The sequence below is a fragment of the Bubalus kerabau genome, chromosome 4 (genome assembly GCF_029407905.1).
Source record: "Bubalus kerabau isolate K-KA32 ecotype Philippines breed swamp buffalo chromosome 4, PCC_UOA_SB_1v2, whole genome shotgun sequence".
NCBI lineage: Eukaryota > Metazoa > Chordata > Mammalia > Artiodactyla > Bovidae > Bubalus > Bubalus kerabau.
Window position 1 is genome coordinate 24,104,903 of NC_073627.1, and position 15,389 is coordinate 24,120,291.

The following is a 15,389-nucleotide window of genomic DNA, read 5'->3' on the forward strand; positions in this document are numbered from 1 at the left end:
AATGCAGGGGGTGGGGGTTCAGTCCCTGGTTGAGGAGCTAAGATCCCACAGGCCTCTCGGTATGGCAAAAGAAAAGAAGATTAGTAGTTTCAGAGGACTCCTTTCAATCGAATCAGTGTTGTAGAGTATGGGGAAGTCTCCCTGTTTGCCTCAAATTATCTGTGTATCCATCAACACTCCAGAATTTTATCTTTTTAAATGTCAGGCATTTGGTCACTGATTTCCAGAGTATGATTTACCTGGAAATGACTGTCAAGACAAGCTTGGTGAGTAACCAGGGATAAAAGAAGATGTTATCTCTAAAGGTTGCCATTTAGTGACAGGCCCCAATTACGTTATTCAGGTCATTGTATACCCGCTTTTGCATCCTCCCAGATGTAGAATATATAGAATATGTGTCTTCAGAAAGATGCTTGTGGTGATTGGTGGTGACTTTGGTAAAATGTAGACAGGGCCTCCTGAGAGCCAAACGGGAAAACCAAACTGACAGCATAATGCTTGCAGGGAGCCCTGGGGCTGACAGACCTCTGGGTGATAAGGGGCCGTTAGCGGAGTGTCTGAAAGCCTGAAAGTGCTAAGATGGGGAGAAAGTTTAAAATTCCCGAAGTACTGTTTTTCATTCTTATTTTACTATGAATCTTTTTGATAATTAATACATGGGGCAGGGGTGGGGTGGGGGAGGATCTTACCTAGATTTAATCCCCTCAAGGTTGCTGGAACCAAGTCAAAGCACAAACTGAGCTGCCTCTTCCACACTCCTAAGAAAAGCCTCCTTATAACAGCCTCAGGAGCTTACTTCAAATCCCAGGCCTTTGTCTTTCATCTCTCTGCTCTTGGGGCTCTGGGTAGTGCCACATCTGGTGGTGGTTTGTGTGAAAGGAAATAATATGTATAATAGTTTCCTGTTTGGTCATTTAAACCTATCCTTGTGCTGGACAGAATTTGACCCACTTCGCTCAGTAGCAGCGTCCTGTCACTAAAGTACCCGTTATTTACAGTGATCTGTCAGCTGAAGTCACAGTGCTTTACCACTAGCCCCAGAGCTGCCCAGCCCCCTTATTTTTATCCTTATCTTCATTTATACAAACAGTGTTATTATAGCTTAAACTGGAGACTTGGATTTATTTCTTTAGAGGACAGAATTATTTTTGATAAGAAACAAAGTCTAGCAAATATAGTCATTGTCATCAATCTCTTATTCATTTTTGGAGCCAGATTTCATTTTATTCTTGAGCTTTATTCTTGAATTGAGTTTTATAATTTATTGTGTAATGACTGGCAAGGAGTTTTTAAAAAGCAAAACCAAAAAAGTGCTAATAATAAAATGAAAACTATTTAATACTTTGAATTCTTTTTTTCTGATTTGGCTCTGAACTCTCACCCTGGCCATTCTTGACAGTCTTGCCCTTGAGGTCTTTCTTTGTCTTTCATTTACTGCAGAGATGACCAGTTTTCTTCTCTCTGGGTGTGTCCATTTGTGGTTCTGAATGTCCCAGAGACCATGAAACTTGGAACATTATTTCTGTATATTGTCGTTGTTCAGTCGCTCAGTCATGTCTGACTCTGTGACCCCAGCACACCAGACTTCCCTGTCCTTCACCATCTCCCTAGAATCTCTTCATACAATAAACTCTTTTAACTGCAGAATGAGTACTGACAATTCCTAAATCTGTGTATATATTTGTGGGGGTGGGAAATTCCATTGTGCACTCATCACTTGCTTTTTACTCTGGTCCCTTAAACTGATTTCAGTTTCTTCTTCTTAGAGACATTGGGAATGTATGGATACTTCATTTAGTTTGGACCTCCAGAAATGCTTATGATAAAACAGAGAGAAATGTTTGTAGCATCACATCGTGTTTGCTTAGGGCAGGGGTGTGCATAACTATGACCCTCAGGCCCAATGCAGCCAGCAACCTACTTGTGCACTTTAGGGCTAAACATTTGTAAAGTGTAAGGGAGAACCAAAGAGTATGGAACAGAGACTGTATGTGTCCCACAAAGTTTAAAATACTCTCTGACCCTTTATAGAAAAAGTTTACTGACCCCTACCTTGGACTAGCATCATGTGTTAAAATGTAAAGCCTTGTGTTTAGAGCAGCTGGCGTCTCTTTGAACTTCAGATGTAAACTCTTATTGGGTAGTGTGTGCTGTACCAGACTAAATTATACTACATTTATTCCAGTTTGATTCTATGTTGGCACTATTTATATATTATTTCAGTGCTTCTCAATTCTTGCTGCATCTTAAAAATCATCTGGAGCTTTAAAAATACTGTTGCCTAGGCCCCTACACCAGAGGTCCTGATTTAACTGATCTGAAAGGGGACTGGTCATAAGTGTGTCTTATATGCTCTTCAGGTGATTCTAATATTCAGGCAGGTCTGAGAACTACAGACCTATACCACTTAAAGGTCTGTTTGTGGATTGACAATCAGACCATATTGTTAGTCAGTTTTTATTCACATTTTTCATTAGAAATATAATAAAGATCCATTATACAAATTGCTCTATAATTTCAAGACAGAAGTGTTGCTCAGGGAAATTTTAACCGAGACAGTTTTGAAATGTGAAGAGCATAAGAAACAGACAATGCTGCGACCAGAAAAATAGAATTTAAAAGATAGGAACTGAAAGGAGCATGCTGGAAAAAAAAGAAAAAGAAAAAGAAAAAACCACTCAGAATTTCAATACACAAATCACTGAGTAGATTTCTTGCTGTCTGGGTAAGTGTATCTATTTTCAAAAGTGCTATTAACATAAACAGAGCAGTAAATCTGGGGCACCATCCTTTTTTTTTTTTTTTTTTTTCAAAGTTGTTAAGAAGAATTATATCAGTCTGCAGGTGTCACACGCAGTTACTCAGAATCAGAAAGAAGGCTGATCGGGGGTTAGAAGATCTCCATCTATCTATCTTTTTGCAACCAACCACGTCCAGGCTGTTTATTTAATACTTCCTCTTGCTAATGAAGGTACTGGTTGGGGATGGGTCGGGCTTTCCCATGTCAGCATAAGACTGCAAGATTTGAATGTGCCCTGGTGTTGGCTTCACTGACCACAGCAGGTACCCCAAGCAAGAAACTGAGCAGTAATAACAGGTAACAACAGCATCAGACCTCTGACAGTTTTCCTTCCAGTGTATTTCTTTTTCTCTCCATTTATCATCGTGTTCTTTTCCCTCTTCTTTTTTCATTTTTCCAAACCAGCAAGTGTGGAGGCAAGACACATCAAAGCAGAGATGGGAAGTGAAAGAGCTCTCGTTCTGGACAGATTAGCAAGCAATGTGGCAAAGCGAAAAAGCTCAATGCCTCAGAAATTCATTGGTAAGAATACAACCCTTTTTCCTGCTGTTGTTAGCAGATAGTTTGAATGAGATAACATAGGATGCTTACTACCCAGGCCTTTCCTAGTTTAATCTCTGTTAAGATAATTGATTTTTCCATTTACAAGTTTTATTCTTTGGGATTCACTTTGATAACTAGAGCAAATAAAATAAAATATTTTTAACTAAAAAATCTTAAATACTAAAGAGAGGAGTATTTGGTATCCAGTATCTTAAATGAAGTTGGTGTTAGAAATGCTGTTCCTTCCTCTTTATTTTGAATGACATATGTTGCATGAGAGAGTTTGTGCAATTTACACCAGTAAGATGTTCAAGATAGCATTTTTGTAATCTTTTGTAATTATATTTTACAAGTTGGTTCCCTTATCATGCTCAAACTTTTTTCAGGCTCTAAAATATATTGCTATATTTTCTTGAATTTGATTGAGAATTGGTTTTAAAAGAATGTGGTTGAGAATGCATAGATTTAAATAACAAGGTTTGATTTAGTCACTTGTCTTACTGGAGTTAATTTTTATACCATTGGTTTTCACATTGTCAAAAAACACAGCAAGAATGAGATGGCTAAGAAATAATTATGTCCGTTAAAGTGTTAGGACTGCCAAATGGCAGAAATATTTTGTTGAACTCTCCCAGATGTTTACATAAATGTGACTATGATATTTAAAATAGATTTGTATTTGTGGAGTAGGCAGCTGAATTGAATGTATCGGTTTTGCTATAAATTGAAAGTCGGTGATATTGAACAAAAATAGTTATCACACAAAAATAGACCTTCTTCAACACCAGTAATATTTTAGAAACCTGTCAGTTTGTTTTTCTAAAGCTGTTGCTACTATTGATTTTTTACTTCAGTTCTTTTGTGTTTATTCTTTTCAATAGCTTTTACAGGTATCAAGCGCCTGCCTGGTTTTTTAATCTGATTAAATTTTATTCTGGTCTAGATAATTTCTAAATTCCGGTCTAATTAGATTTTTAATTTTATGTGAATTATAGAGATATATTGAAGGAATCCATATATTCCAAAGCTATCCAGTTTGGTCTTTATGCTTATTTATTTTATGTTGATTGGCTGAGAAGTTTTTGTATCCTTTTAGTTACTGTAAGAATAAATCGTGTCAGACTAAAGTTGGTGCATTTCAGTTTAGAGAGACTCTTTCCTCATTACCAACTTCCCTCTCCTGGAGGGAAGTGTCAGGGGACATGCAGTGACTTCCATATGGAGTTTAGGCACAGTGGACCAATCATGACACCAAGATATTATATTAAAATATTGCTCATACATCTTTTGAGCTGTACTTATGTAAAGAGGTTCTGGCTGGAGTACAAAAGGAAGCTCAAATTATTATTCTGTGCCATGAATATAATGTAATTTGGGGGACAAATGGGCAAGAAAAAAATGTAAAATGACTTAATTTCAATCCACTTATGGTCAATGCATGTTGGTCTAAGAGAATTAAAATATGAGAGAAGGTACTTAGTTCATATAATTTCCTTAAACCTGTCCTTGAACTAAACCCCTACTTAATAAGTTGCTTTGGTATTTTCATGGGTTTAAAAACACATGTTTCATATGTCCAAGTCCATGCCATTTTGCTTATTGCATCAGGGATCCATTCCATTTGTTTAAGACCATTATGACCAGAGGGTTTTCACTCTTCCATTTCCAGACTTAGGAGGGATGCTGATCTGGTAGGTACTGATTTCTCTCATCTTCTGAGCCATCATGTTCTCTCTGATGGCATCAGGAAACCCAGTCTAGTTAGCTCTTGATTTGAGCTGAGGTAGCAACTTCAGGACTTGGGGGCCCTGAATAGCTGGGGGAATTTTTTTGTTTCTTTTTGTAAATGGTGGTAATGTGCAGTAGGAAGAGCACTGGATTAGGAGCCAGAAGACCAGGTTCTGATTCCAGTTCAGTCATTTCTTAATTGTGTGTGTTTAGACAAATCACATAATCTTTCTGGGCCTCTGTTTACTCATCTGTGAAATGAATAGACTGAACAGGTGATGAAGTGATCCAGAAGGTCCCTCTCAGCTCCATCATTCTGTAAGTCTGTAAGATGAAGTATAAAAGCCAGCAATTATGAGCACCACTTTAAGTCAATATGTATAACTTCGGATAACTTTTTTTCTCAAGATTGTATAGATATGATATGTTATTATATATTTGTTGTATGTTATAAACCATATCATATAATTTAGGGTGTTTTTTTCAGAAAGGTGTCATTTAACCTGAGTATCTATAAGACATCTACACTAGTCCAACATTTACATATTTTACTTAGTATATTACTACCGATTCATCCACTCTTTTTGTCCATTCATTTATCATGCAAATGTCTGTAGAGTTCCTGCCATGTGTGTGATAGTCTGGTTCCTAGCACTGTTCTCATCTTCTAGCATTAGCTTATACCCTGAACCTTAAGAGATTTTTTTTTTTAATAAAACTCTCTGAATCACTTAACTTAATCAGCTTTTTTGATAGAAAAGAATAATTTCAAAGGGGAACTAAAGGAACATTATGACACCATGCAGTATTCAGGATGTAGTGATGTAAGACTAGTGGAGCTAATATCTTCCCTCCCTCTTTTCTCTCCTCCATTTCCTCTCCAAGGCACCATTTTCTGAAAGGATTCAACTGCCAGGGAAATGGCAATGGGTAAAATGTGAAGGAAGAATGAGTTACTCCCTTTAATCCTGGCTGATGGTTGCACAGCTCCCAGACCAGCCTTGGCTTCTCTGACCTCTTGAACTGTGAGGGTAAAGGTGAAGATTATACCATCAGGTCAGCCTGTTACTTTCCTAACAGGCTTGAGATAATTACCCATAGAAAACATTTTCACCCATCAGAGATGAACAGAGGAAGCAGGATGGATTGTATTGTCTAAATGCATTTAGAAACACAAAAACATGCCTCTGTTGAAGAGTAAGGACGAGAAAATCACCCAACGAAGAGAAAAATGAATCACCTTTTTTTTAATTCTCCAAGAAATGTTGTATCACTTTCTATAAAATGGGAAATAAATTGACACACATTCATTAGAAATCAGCATCTTTACGTCATCAAAATAATTCTTCTTAGTTGTTCTTTCCAAAGGACAAGAGACCTTGCTTTTAGCACCTAACCCCCTTAAGGAGTGTCTTTTCTCTGAATCTTATTCAAGACTTGCTTGACTATACTTCTAACTAGGCCATCTTCAAATACTTGGCTCAAAATAGAGGCCAGATTTCTCTCCTGGAGGGAGGAGGAAAATGACTACATTTCTGCATATTTCTTTTTCTGATATTCATTCTTTCTCCAAAAACAGATGTGTTATTCAGACCAAAGTGGTTACCATAGCATCTCCCTATTTTTTTTAATTTCATGTATTACTTTATTAAAGGAAGTTTTCACGTTGAAAAGAACATGAAAAAAGATCTCACTCACCCCCGGTAAACATGTCGTGAGGTTTTGACACTTCAGCAAACACTATCGGTTCTCCCTGTGAAGTAACTAATGAGAAATTGTCTGCTTTGGTTAACAGGGTGACAGGAAGCAGTTTTAATGCCTATTTCTAAAAGCAAAAAGTATCTTCTCCTGTCCCTTCCCAAAGGGCCGAAATCCCTAATCCTATAAGCCTCCAAAGTCATAGCCTTTTTGAACTTGAAGGAATATTAGGAACCAGTAGGTGAAGTTTGTTCATTAAGGGAGGAAGGGGGATGGGAAAGATGGAGAGACGCAGCTCGTGGGTGACAGAGCAGGGCCAGAGCCTGGGTCTAGAATGTGCTGCAGTCCAAGGCCTTCCTTCCGCAGAAAGTCACCCAGAGCCGTACATGTCGTGTGCGCTACATGGGGGCTTTGAAAAGGGGAGGACCTAGTCACTGAAAGCTGGTGGAAGAAAAATTCTTGAAGGCCAGTCATTCTCTCTTAAGGGTGTGTTTTCTTGAGAAAAGAGCTGTGGTGACTCCATCAGGGCAGATGACAACCAAATAGCACTTCATGGTGACTCACAGGGGACAAAGGCTTCTGCAGCAACCGAACGTGGTCTCCAGCTCAGTTTTCCTCACCGCCACCCCCACAACTCTCTCTTTTCTCTCTCCTCCTTCCTGCTTCTTGTTCTGTGGCTTCCTACCCTCTGTTCTCCTCCTCCTGGAAGAGGTGTTAGCCACTTCAGTCTCACTTAGAGTGAGATCAGAGCCATCACCATCATCAGATATTCCATTTACCCTACTTACCTGCCCTTTTTTAGGGGGAGGGTATGTGCTTGGAGTAAGAGTAAGTGATGATACACGTGGGAAATGGTATGAAGTATCAGCAGATACAGTTAAGTGATTTGAAGAAGCTTAAAGACTTAATGAAAACCCTGGTGTTTCACATTACCCTGTTGTGATGACTATCACATCGGAATTGTTATTTTTCTAATGTCAAAATCATTTCTCCTCCTCGTCAAAAAAAAATCTTTCAATGGCTTCTCATCAGAATAAAATCTAAACCACCCAGGCGTTCTGAGCCTTTCACAATCTGTCTCTAAGTTGTCTTTTCTAAATGTATCATTTCAGCCAACTAATCTTTTAATTCAGCCATAATGAACTACTCCCACTTCTGTGTTATCATTCTTTCCATGCTCACTGTCTGGAATGCCCTCCCTCCCATCTGCCCTAAACCTCCACGTGGTCTACATTCCCATACTGTCCTGAGTCCTCTCTCTCTCCTCCCCCTGCAGTCCAGGTGGGTTTAACAGTCTGCTTTTCGTGATATATGTAACTGTCTCTACCACCATCACTTCCACCACCTCAGATTTCAAGCAGACTTTAGACGAAGAATAAATTAATATTTGCCCCATGTTATTTGGTATATTTGAGGTGTGGTACGTTTTTTCCTCTCTCTGCTATCTTGGCTACTCTAAACTTTGTTCCACCACATAGTATTAAGGATACTAATGTGTAATGAAGTTGTGTACATGCTACATCTCCTGTTGGATTGCAACTAAGTTTGTATTCTTCAAAGCACCTAACATGGTATGAAGCTAACAACAATAATAATAATAGATCTACTACTTATTGAGTGCTCACATGTGCCAGTACTCTGTTAAGCACTTATGGACATCATGACAACTCTATGCATCTAGATCTTTATTGAATGCATGGTACTGGTCCATATAGAACAAAGCATAGTTGCTTTTCTATGCTTATGGGAACCATCCCAGCAGAGAATCCAGAGTCATTGCTGGTGGTGAGATTGAGACACGGGTAAGGTAGCAGCCAGGAAACAGTTAATGCTCAAACACTTACTGAAATACATGGGCCCTTGGATCACATCTCCATTTACCAGCTGAGCAACCTGTGCGAATTAGTCAACTTGTTTGTGCCTTAGGTCCTTCATCTGACTAAGAGATGATAATTCATCTTAGGTTAAATGAGACAATATGCTAAGTACCTGGGACGGCACTGGGTATATAGTAGGACTCAATAAATAGTAGCTATTCTTCTTAGTATTTACACATAAGGCCCAGTGCTTGGTACTGTGAAGTAGAGAAGTAAACAGGTTAGAGGGGTGGATCTTGTCCCTGGATGCCCAGGGCAGAAGTCTGAACCCACGTGCCCAGCTAAGGTCCCTTTTAGCTCTAGGCTGTGATTCTGTACTTTCAGGTTGGCACTTAGCAGCCAAAAACCATGTGCCCTCACCACATTGCCACAACTCAGGATGGGCAGATGCTCAGTTCAGGGTTACCAAAAGCCTAGGCAGTAGGGATTGACACCTTTAAAAGGAATCACAGGTAGAGAACAGCCCCATGAGGCAGCCTGGGTTTCTAAACTTAGCACTTGTTGCCATTTGTATTCTCATTGGAAGAAAACCTCCACTTCAGCCCGAAGCTGCTCTCATTAATCACGCAGAGGTGTGGTTTGATTTTGACTAGAAGCTGGACTGGAGGCTCTGAGCAGGTTTGGGAGCAGTTACACTCTTGTGGTTTGACTAACCTTTTTTATGAGTGTGTTACTAAAGAAACGTGAGCTGCTGGCTTTTCAATTACTGTAGCTTACCCCTCCTGAGTTTCATACACATTGAGTCATCGTGTCTACAGGTGACTGATAATCATCTGCACTATTCAAGTTACCGTAACTCGGAGATGAGGGGATCTGATGAGGGCAGGTTGCGTGCACGTGAAGATCTGAGGCTCTCCCATCTTCTTAAAAATGAACAATGGTCTGCGTTAACCACAGAACTCAGTCACATATTTCCACATCCAGAGCTGATTTTCCTCTTGCTGTTTTGCCTTTTACAACCTTAGCACTCAGCTGTTTTCTGACATGTGCTGCAGGTGGTAGAGACTGTGAAATCGTTGGCCTAAGTAGGCGAAACAAACTCTTGGGAGAAAGAATAAAAGCAGAGTTTGGGATGTGCCTGCCCCATCTCGGAAACTTTTTGGAGCCTCTCTGATAGGCAAAAAGATAAAAAGACTTCCAGAGATTCCTGGTATTTGGAGGAACTGAGTAGAGTTAGCTCCACTGAAAAATCATCAGTAACGTTGAAAAGGCCAGGAAACCAAAGTTCATCATTTCTGTGTCACTTTCAGGGGAATGAATATTTGTGACTTAAGCCAGCTTTTGTATTCCAGTCTTATTCTTCCAAACAGCTCTGATCAGAGACACAGCCAGTCTGGCACTTGAAAGAAGAACTACTGATTACTTTGGCAAAGGTCTTCCTACTACTTATTGAGTAGTTAAGGCATGGTGATTTTCTTAACATATTTTTTTCTCTGAGGTATTTGTCTGGAAGCTGTCAAGTTGGCCTTAAGGTAGTGGGGATGCAGGACAAATCAGTCTGATTAGGTCTTTTAGCAAGTCTTTCTGTCTCCAACTTCTCACTGTTCTGGTCCACCTTACACATTGCTGTTACATTAATAGCCTTAAAATAACATTCTGACCGCAAGCCTCTCTTGTTCCAAAGCATTAGAGGTTTGCCGTTGTCCAGATCTAAGCCCGACTGTTGATTGTTCAGGGTGGGTATCGTTTGGTCCCACCATGTGTTACCTTTTTTCAACGTTCCCCAAAATGTTGGCAGCAAAAGGCTGGGAGGCTCACAGGGCATTTGAAAACCTTGATCTACATGGCTAGAAAATGATTTTCTTTTTAGTTCTCTTTGAATCTTCCTGATTATACCAAGGAGAAAGATTTTGACTTTATGTTAGTTGTCTTCAGCACTAATCGCATACTCGTAAACTCTATTTTTAGCAAAGAAAGAGGGGATCTTTGTCTACAGGTACTTACAGTATCTGATCAAACTGTAATAAATTGCTGTGTTTCGTTGTCTTTATTTTTCATAGTTACCTTCTATTTGTGGCAAGTGACTCTGGTTTTCCATTTATGTTGGTGATATAAAGTTTCCTTAAAAAAACAAATTTCTTTTAGCAAAAAAGGAAAGAAAGAAAATACAAGCCGATTCAAACCAAAAAAACCCCTAATGTCTACCAAGTGCTTTCAGTGTGCCAGGTACTGTTCTAAGCCCTTATTAGTTAAAGTAGATACAATTATTATCCCCATTTTACATGAGGACATGGAGCCATAGACAGGTTAAGGAACTAACCCAAGCTCACACCACTAGTAATGAGGAGGCAACATCAAATCCATGCCATCTGACTCCAGAGCTCTTGCTCGCAGCCTCTGCACTGCCTGGGGGTGTTGCCGCTGCACAGTGTGGAGGGATAAGTGGAGTCTGAGAAATCCTTTATTCCATGCTCCCTGATACTGCTGTATCCAGACTCTCATTCCTCCCTGCTCATAGCTTGGATGGTCCCTCGTGTCTGTCTTGATTCATGCTCATGTCTCAATTAGGATTTCTCTTCTGCGTCTCTGAACATCTAAATCCAACCAGTTCATTAAGACCCTTCTCAAAATTTAGATTTTCCAAGAATACTTTCCCTTCCGAAAGTACTCCTGAAGTTTTTGTATTCCCTTAACATTTAAATAGATAGTTTGTACCAGACTGCCCTGCCTTTGCCTTATAATCCTTTATACAGAAGACATGATCCCCCACCCCCGCCCGCTTAAATGCCTCAAACATGGCATTTAGAATAGAAGCTTCTGTAGAGCAAGGCAACCCTTTCTAAACTTTTAGCATTTATTTTTCCCCAGTTCCAACTATTCTCTCTGTCTAGGTTGGAGAGTCCTCAAGAACAGAAACTGGTTCTTTCAATCCTTTTTGTGTTTTTGTGTTTTTTCCTCCCTGAAGCCCTTACTGTGTGGCAGTGACAAGTTTTGGAACAAGCATAACATGCTTCGGAAATGTTAGGGAAGAGAGGTTTTCGTTTGCCAAATCTCTCAGAATCCAGTGTCTACAGAATGAAAAAGCAACAGGAGTGACCTCACCCCCAGCCCCTGACACGTCTTCGCCACTTTCTCGTGCCTCCACCAGCCACTCACCATCGAGCACGCCTGCCATCACTGCAGACCCAGCTTCTGCCTTCCCTGTGGCCAAAGAGCCTGTTTTCTAACAGAACACCCACACGCCCTGAAGGTGGCTAAACTCTGTTTTCAAAATTTCTCAGCAGTTTGACATGAGAAGTAGGAGAGGGTGACCACAAATAAATTTTTCAGTTAAGTGTGAGATAAGTCCTAATGATCACATATGTATCAATGACACATCTTTTCAAACAAAAGAAGAATAACACACTTTATGAGGACAAACATCATGATCTTTCATCAAGAGAGCCTTTCTAAAACTCCCTGCCTTTGAAGTGCTTTTATTTAAATCTCAGTCCATCCAATAATCGATGTGTTTCAGGAGTGGTAAGTTGGAGTTTTGGGGGCTATTTTTTCTGCCTCTGCAGCTATTTAAAAAACTGCCGAAGTCAGAGCATCCCCACTTTTTGCAGCACATCCGGCCCCCTGGCTCCCTAGTATTACAAGCAGAAAAGAACAAGCAAACTAAGAGTTCAGGAATGGACTGCATCTTCAGAGTTCACGAACAGTAGAGAGGCAGAAGCCCCCACGCTCCTGACACTGGCAACTCCCCACCCGCTCCTAAGCCCCCTCCTGATGTTCTCTTGCTTCTTTTCTCCAGGGTTCCCCTCTGACATGAGCAGTGGAAACAACTCACATTGTAGCCTCAACTTAGCGACATCTCTGACTCCCTCTTGCCTGCTGGTTTCAGTTATTTTGACTGTCCAAACATGTGCTGTCAACCACTGTCCCTTGAGACTTCAGCACCGTGCAGGACCATTTTGCCTGGGCTGAGTGTTCTTAAGCAGGCAACTTGTCCTTCCTCATTTCTCAAGGACTCCAGAAAATCATTTTAAAAACTCTGTGCCTTTGTGTTGTTCCTTTTGTCACTGTTTCTTTCCCTTGTTGTAGGTGAGAAGCGCCACTGCTTTGATGTCAGCTATAATCCTAGCTACATGTATGAGAAGGAGAGCGAGATGATCCAGACCCGAATGATGGACCAGGCCATCAATAACGCCATCAGCTATCTCGGGGCCGAAGCCCTGCGCCCCTTGGTCCAGACGCCACCTGCTCCCACCTCAGAAATGGTCCCGGTTATCAGCAGCATGTACCCCATAGCCCTCACCCGTGCTGAGATGCCAAATGGTGCCCCCCAGGAGCTGGAAAAGAAGAACATCCACCTGCCAGAGAAGAGCCTGCCTTCTGAAAGAGGTCTGTCCCCCACCAACAGTGGCCACGACTCCACGGACACTGACAGCAACCACGAGGAACGCCAGAATCACATCTACCAGCAAAACCCCATGGTCCCTCCTCGGGCCCGCAATGGGATGCCACTTCTGAAGGAGGGCCCCCGCTCTTATGAACTCCTCAAGCCCCCACCCATCTGCCCAAGAGACTCCATCAAAGTGATCAACAAAGAAGGGGAGGTGACGGATGTGTACCGGTGTGACCACTGCCGAGTCCTCTTCCTGGATTACGTGATGTTCACTATTCACATGGGTTGCCATGGCTTTCGTGACCCTTTTGAGTGTAACATGTGTGGATATCGAAGCCATGATCGTTATGAGTTCTCGTCTCATATAGCCAGAGGAGAACACAGAGCCATGCTCAAGTGAACACCCAGGCCCAGAGATGAGTGTCACCTGATCATTCCATATCATTTTTAAAAACTGATAATGCCTAACAAATCACTCTCAAACTCAGTTCCAAACCCCTTTCCACAACATTTTAGTGTCCAAAGGATCACGTTCACGTGGGCAGCAGAGAAATGCTGTCCCCATTCAGAAATCGTTTGCAGGTATATCATGTTACTACTTTTGTGAAACCTGTGTTTTCCCATCAGGGAAATTTAAAAGCCAATGAATTTTATATTTAAAAGCCAATGAAATATTTGGTCATAATCTTTTGTAGCAATAGACAGGCATTCTTTGGAGTCTGTTGCCAATCAGAAGAGTCCCCTGGTTGTGCTGTGTGAGACATTGTTTTCTGAATACATTGGCCATTTGTGGAAAAGCCTCATAGTCCTATGCTCGGGTCCACAGAGAAGAACTATTGACCAGCTAACCTTGCTGGGAAACCTGGCCCATGTGCACTTCACACAAGTTTGAAGGGTTAGAATGTGAACTCTCCATCCCAAATTACAGTCTAACAGTAAGGAAAAGAACAGCCATGAAATAAGTTACCAAAAGCCCCTACTCTCCAAGCATCAGATCCACCTCTTATCACACAAGCGAAAAAACCCAAGTTATCCAGTGATACTTCCACTTCTACTTTTTATCCTCCCCTGTCCCATTAAAGCTGCTTTGGGTTAAACCATGCGCAGAAGAAACTCTGTATCAGAAGAACCGGTGGTTTAAACATAGACTGTCATTGGAACTCCAGGAGGTTGTCTGCTCGGATGATGGCATCCTTTTCCTACGATGGAGATTGGCAGGCGTGGTTCTGAAGGGGGAGTGATTCAGCAGCATCACCAGGGATGGAGGGAGGGAGGAACAACCCACCCGGAAGTTTTTCATCTCGTTCGTGGAGTATTGGTGTACAAACCCAAAGCAAACTTGCCAATGACTTTTGAAAAAAAAAAAAAAAACAAAAACACAAAAAAACAAAAACCAAAGAATCATACCAAAAGTATGACTTAGTCTCCCCCACCCCACAGGAAGGAATCAAGGCTAGACATGATCAGAGCTGAGCTTCAGAATGGGTGAGGAGAGAGCAGCTCTGCTGGCGGCTGTGCTCCATCAGGCAGGCTGGGGGCTCCAGCCCCCCACACACATTTTAAATGGAGCTGTTTTATTCCACAGTTTCCTAAAAATTTGCTCTTGGTTCTGCAGATGTGTTGGCCATCTTTCTCATTAATTATGGGAGACATGCTGTCAAGGAAAAGTGTTGTGATAATTGTAAAATTAGCAGTGGAATAGGGGTCACACAATCTGTTAGCTGAATTCCATGTTTGCCACTAATTAGCGGAATGACTTTGGGCAAATCACTTAACTCTTAAAACTAAGTTTCCTCAACCATAGAGTTAAGGGTTGGATTGGATTTTGATGTTCTCTGAAGGTCTTTTCCAGCTTTAAATTTATGTGATTGTGTAGTAACCACAATTATTTCTTTTTGAACCTCTTGATGTATGGGTATTGAGCAGAAGAGTAAGTGTATGTGAATATATGTTCCACATTTCTTTGGTGTGAAAATGGTAGTGTTGTTAAGTTTTTCCTGTAACCACTGAGTTGTGAGTGTGAAGGGGAGGAACAAAAAACAGGAAGGCATCTTGATCTTGCCCCCGAGTGTGCGCACAGACTGGCGCCTGCAGCTGCTTACAGAGCCTTATTTTTTCTCTCCTTTGAAAGTAACCGTGTTAGGAAAAATAAACGCTGCTTCCGGGGACCACTTCATGGAGCCTCTTTACAAATTGAGAGTCAGTTGTGTGAACATTTCTAGCAGAGGCAAGAATCCCCAGTTCCTGGTAGAACAGTGTTTTATGTGTCTGCCTTGATATTTCGAAAGGGCTTTGTGCATTAGGCTCAAACTCAGTGCATCTGTGTGCTGCCGGTAATTTAAATGTCCAACCTCAGACTGCACAAATGGCTTATCCTTCTTTGTAGCATGGCGTCTGTCTCGGGAAAAAAAGA

The 15,389-nt window shown here is 41.1% G+C and overlaps 1 protein-coding gene across 8 annotated transcripts in view; it reads left to right on the forward strand.

The window, feature by feature from the left end:
* The window catches only part of IKZF3 (IKAROS family zinc finger 3), a 29,215-nt gene extending 14,889 nt beyond the window's left edge, over positions 1-14,326 (forward strand). For all 8 annotated transcript variants that reach the window (XM_055575978.1, XM_055575982.1, XM_055575980.1 and 5 more), the window contains 2 exons: positions 3,206-3,322; positions 12,673-14,326. In XM_055575978.1, coding sequence (XP_055431953.1) covers positions 3,206-3,322; positions 12,673-13,376 — 821 coding nt within the window. In that variant the 3' untranslated portion in view covers positions 13,377-14,326. The remainder of the gene's footprint in view (positions 1-3,205; positions 3,323-12,672) is intronic.
* Positions 14,327-15,389: the final 1,063 nt, after the last annotated feature.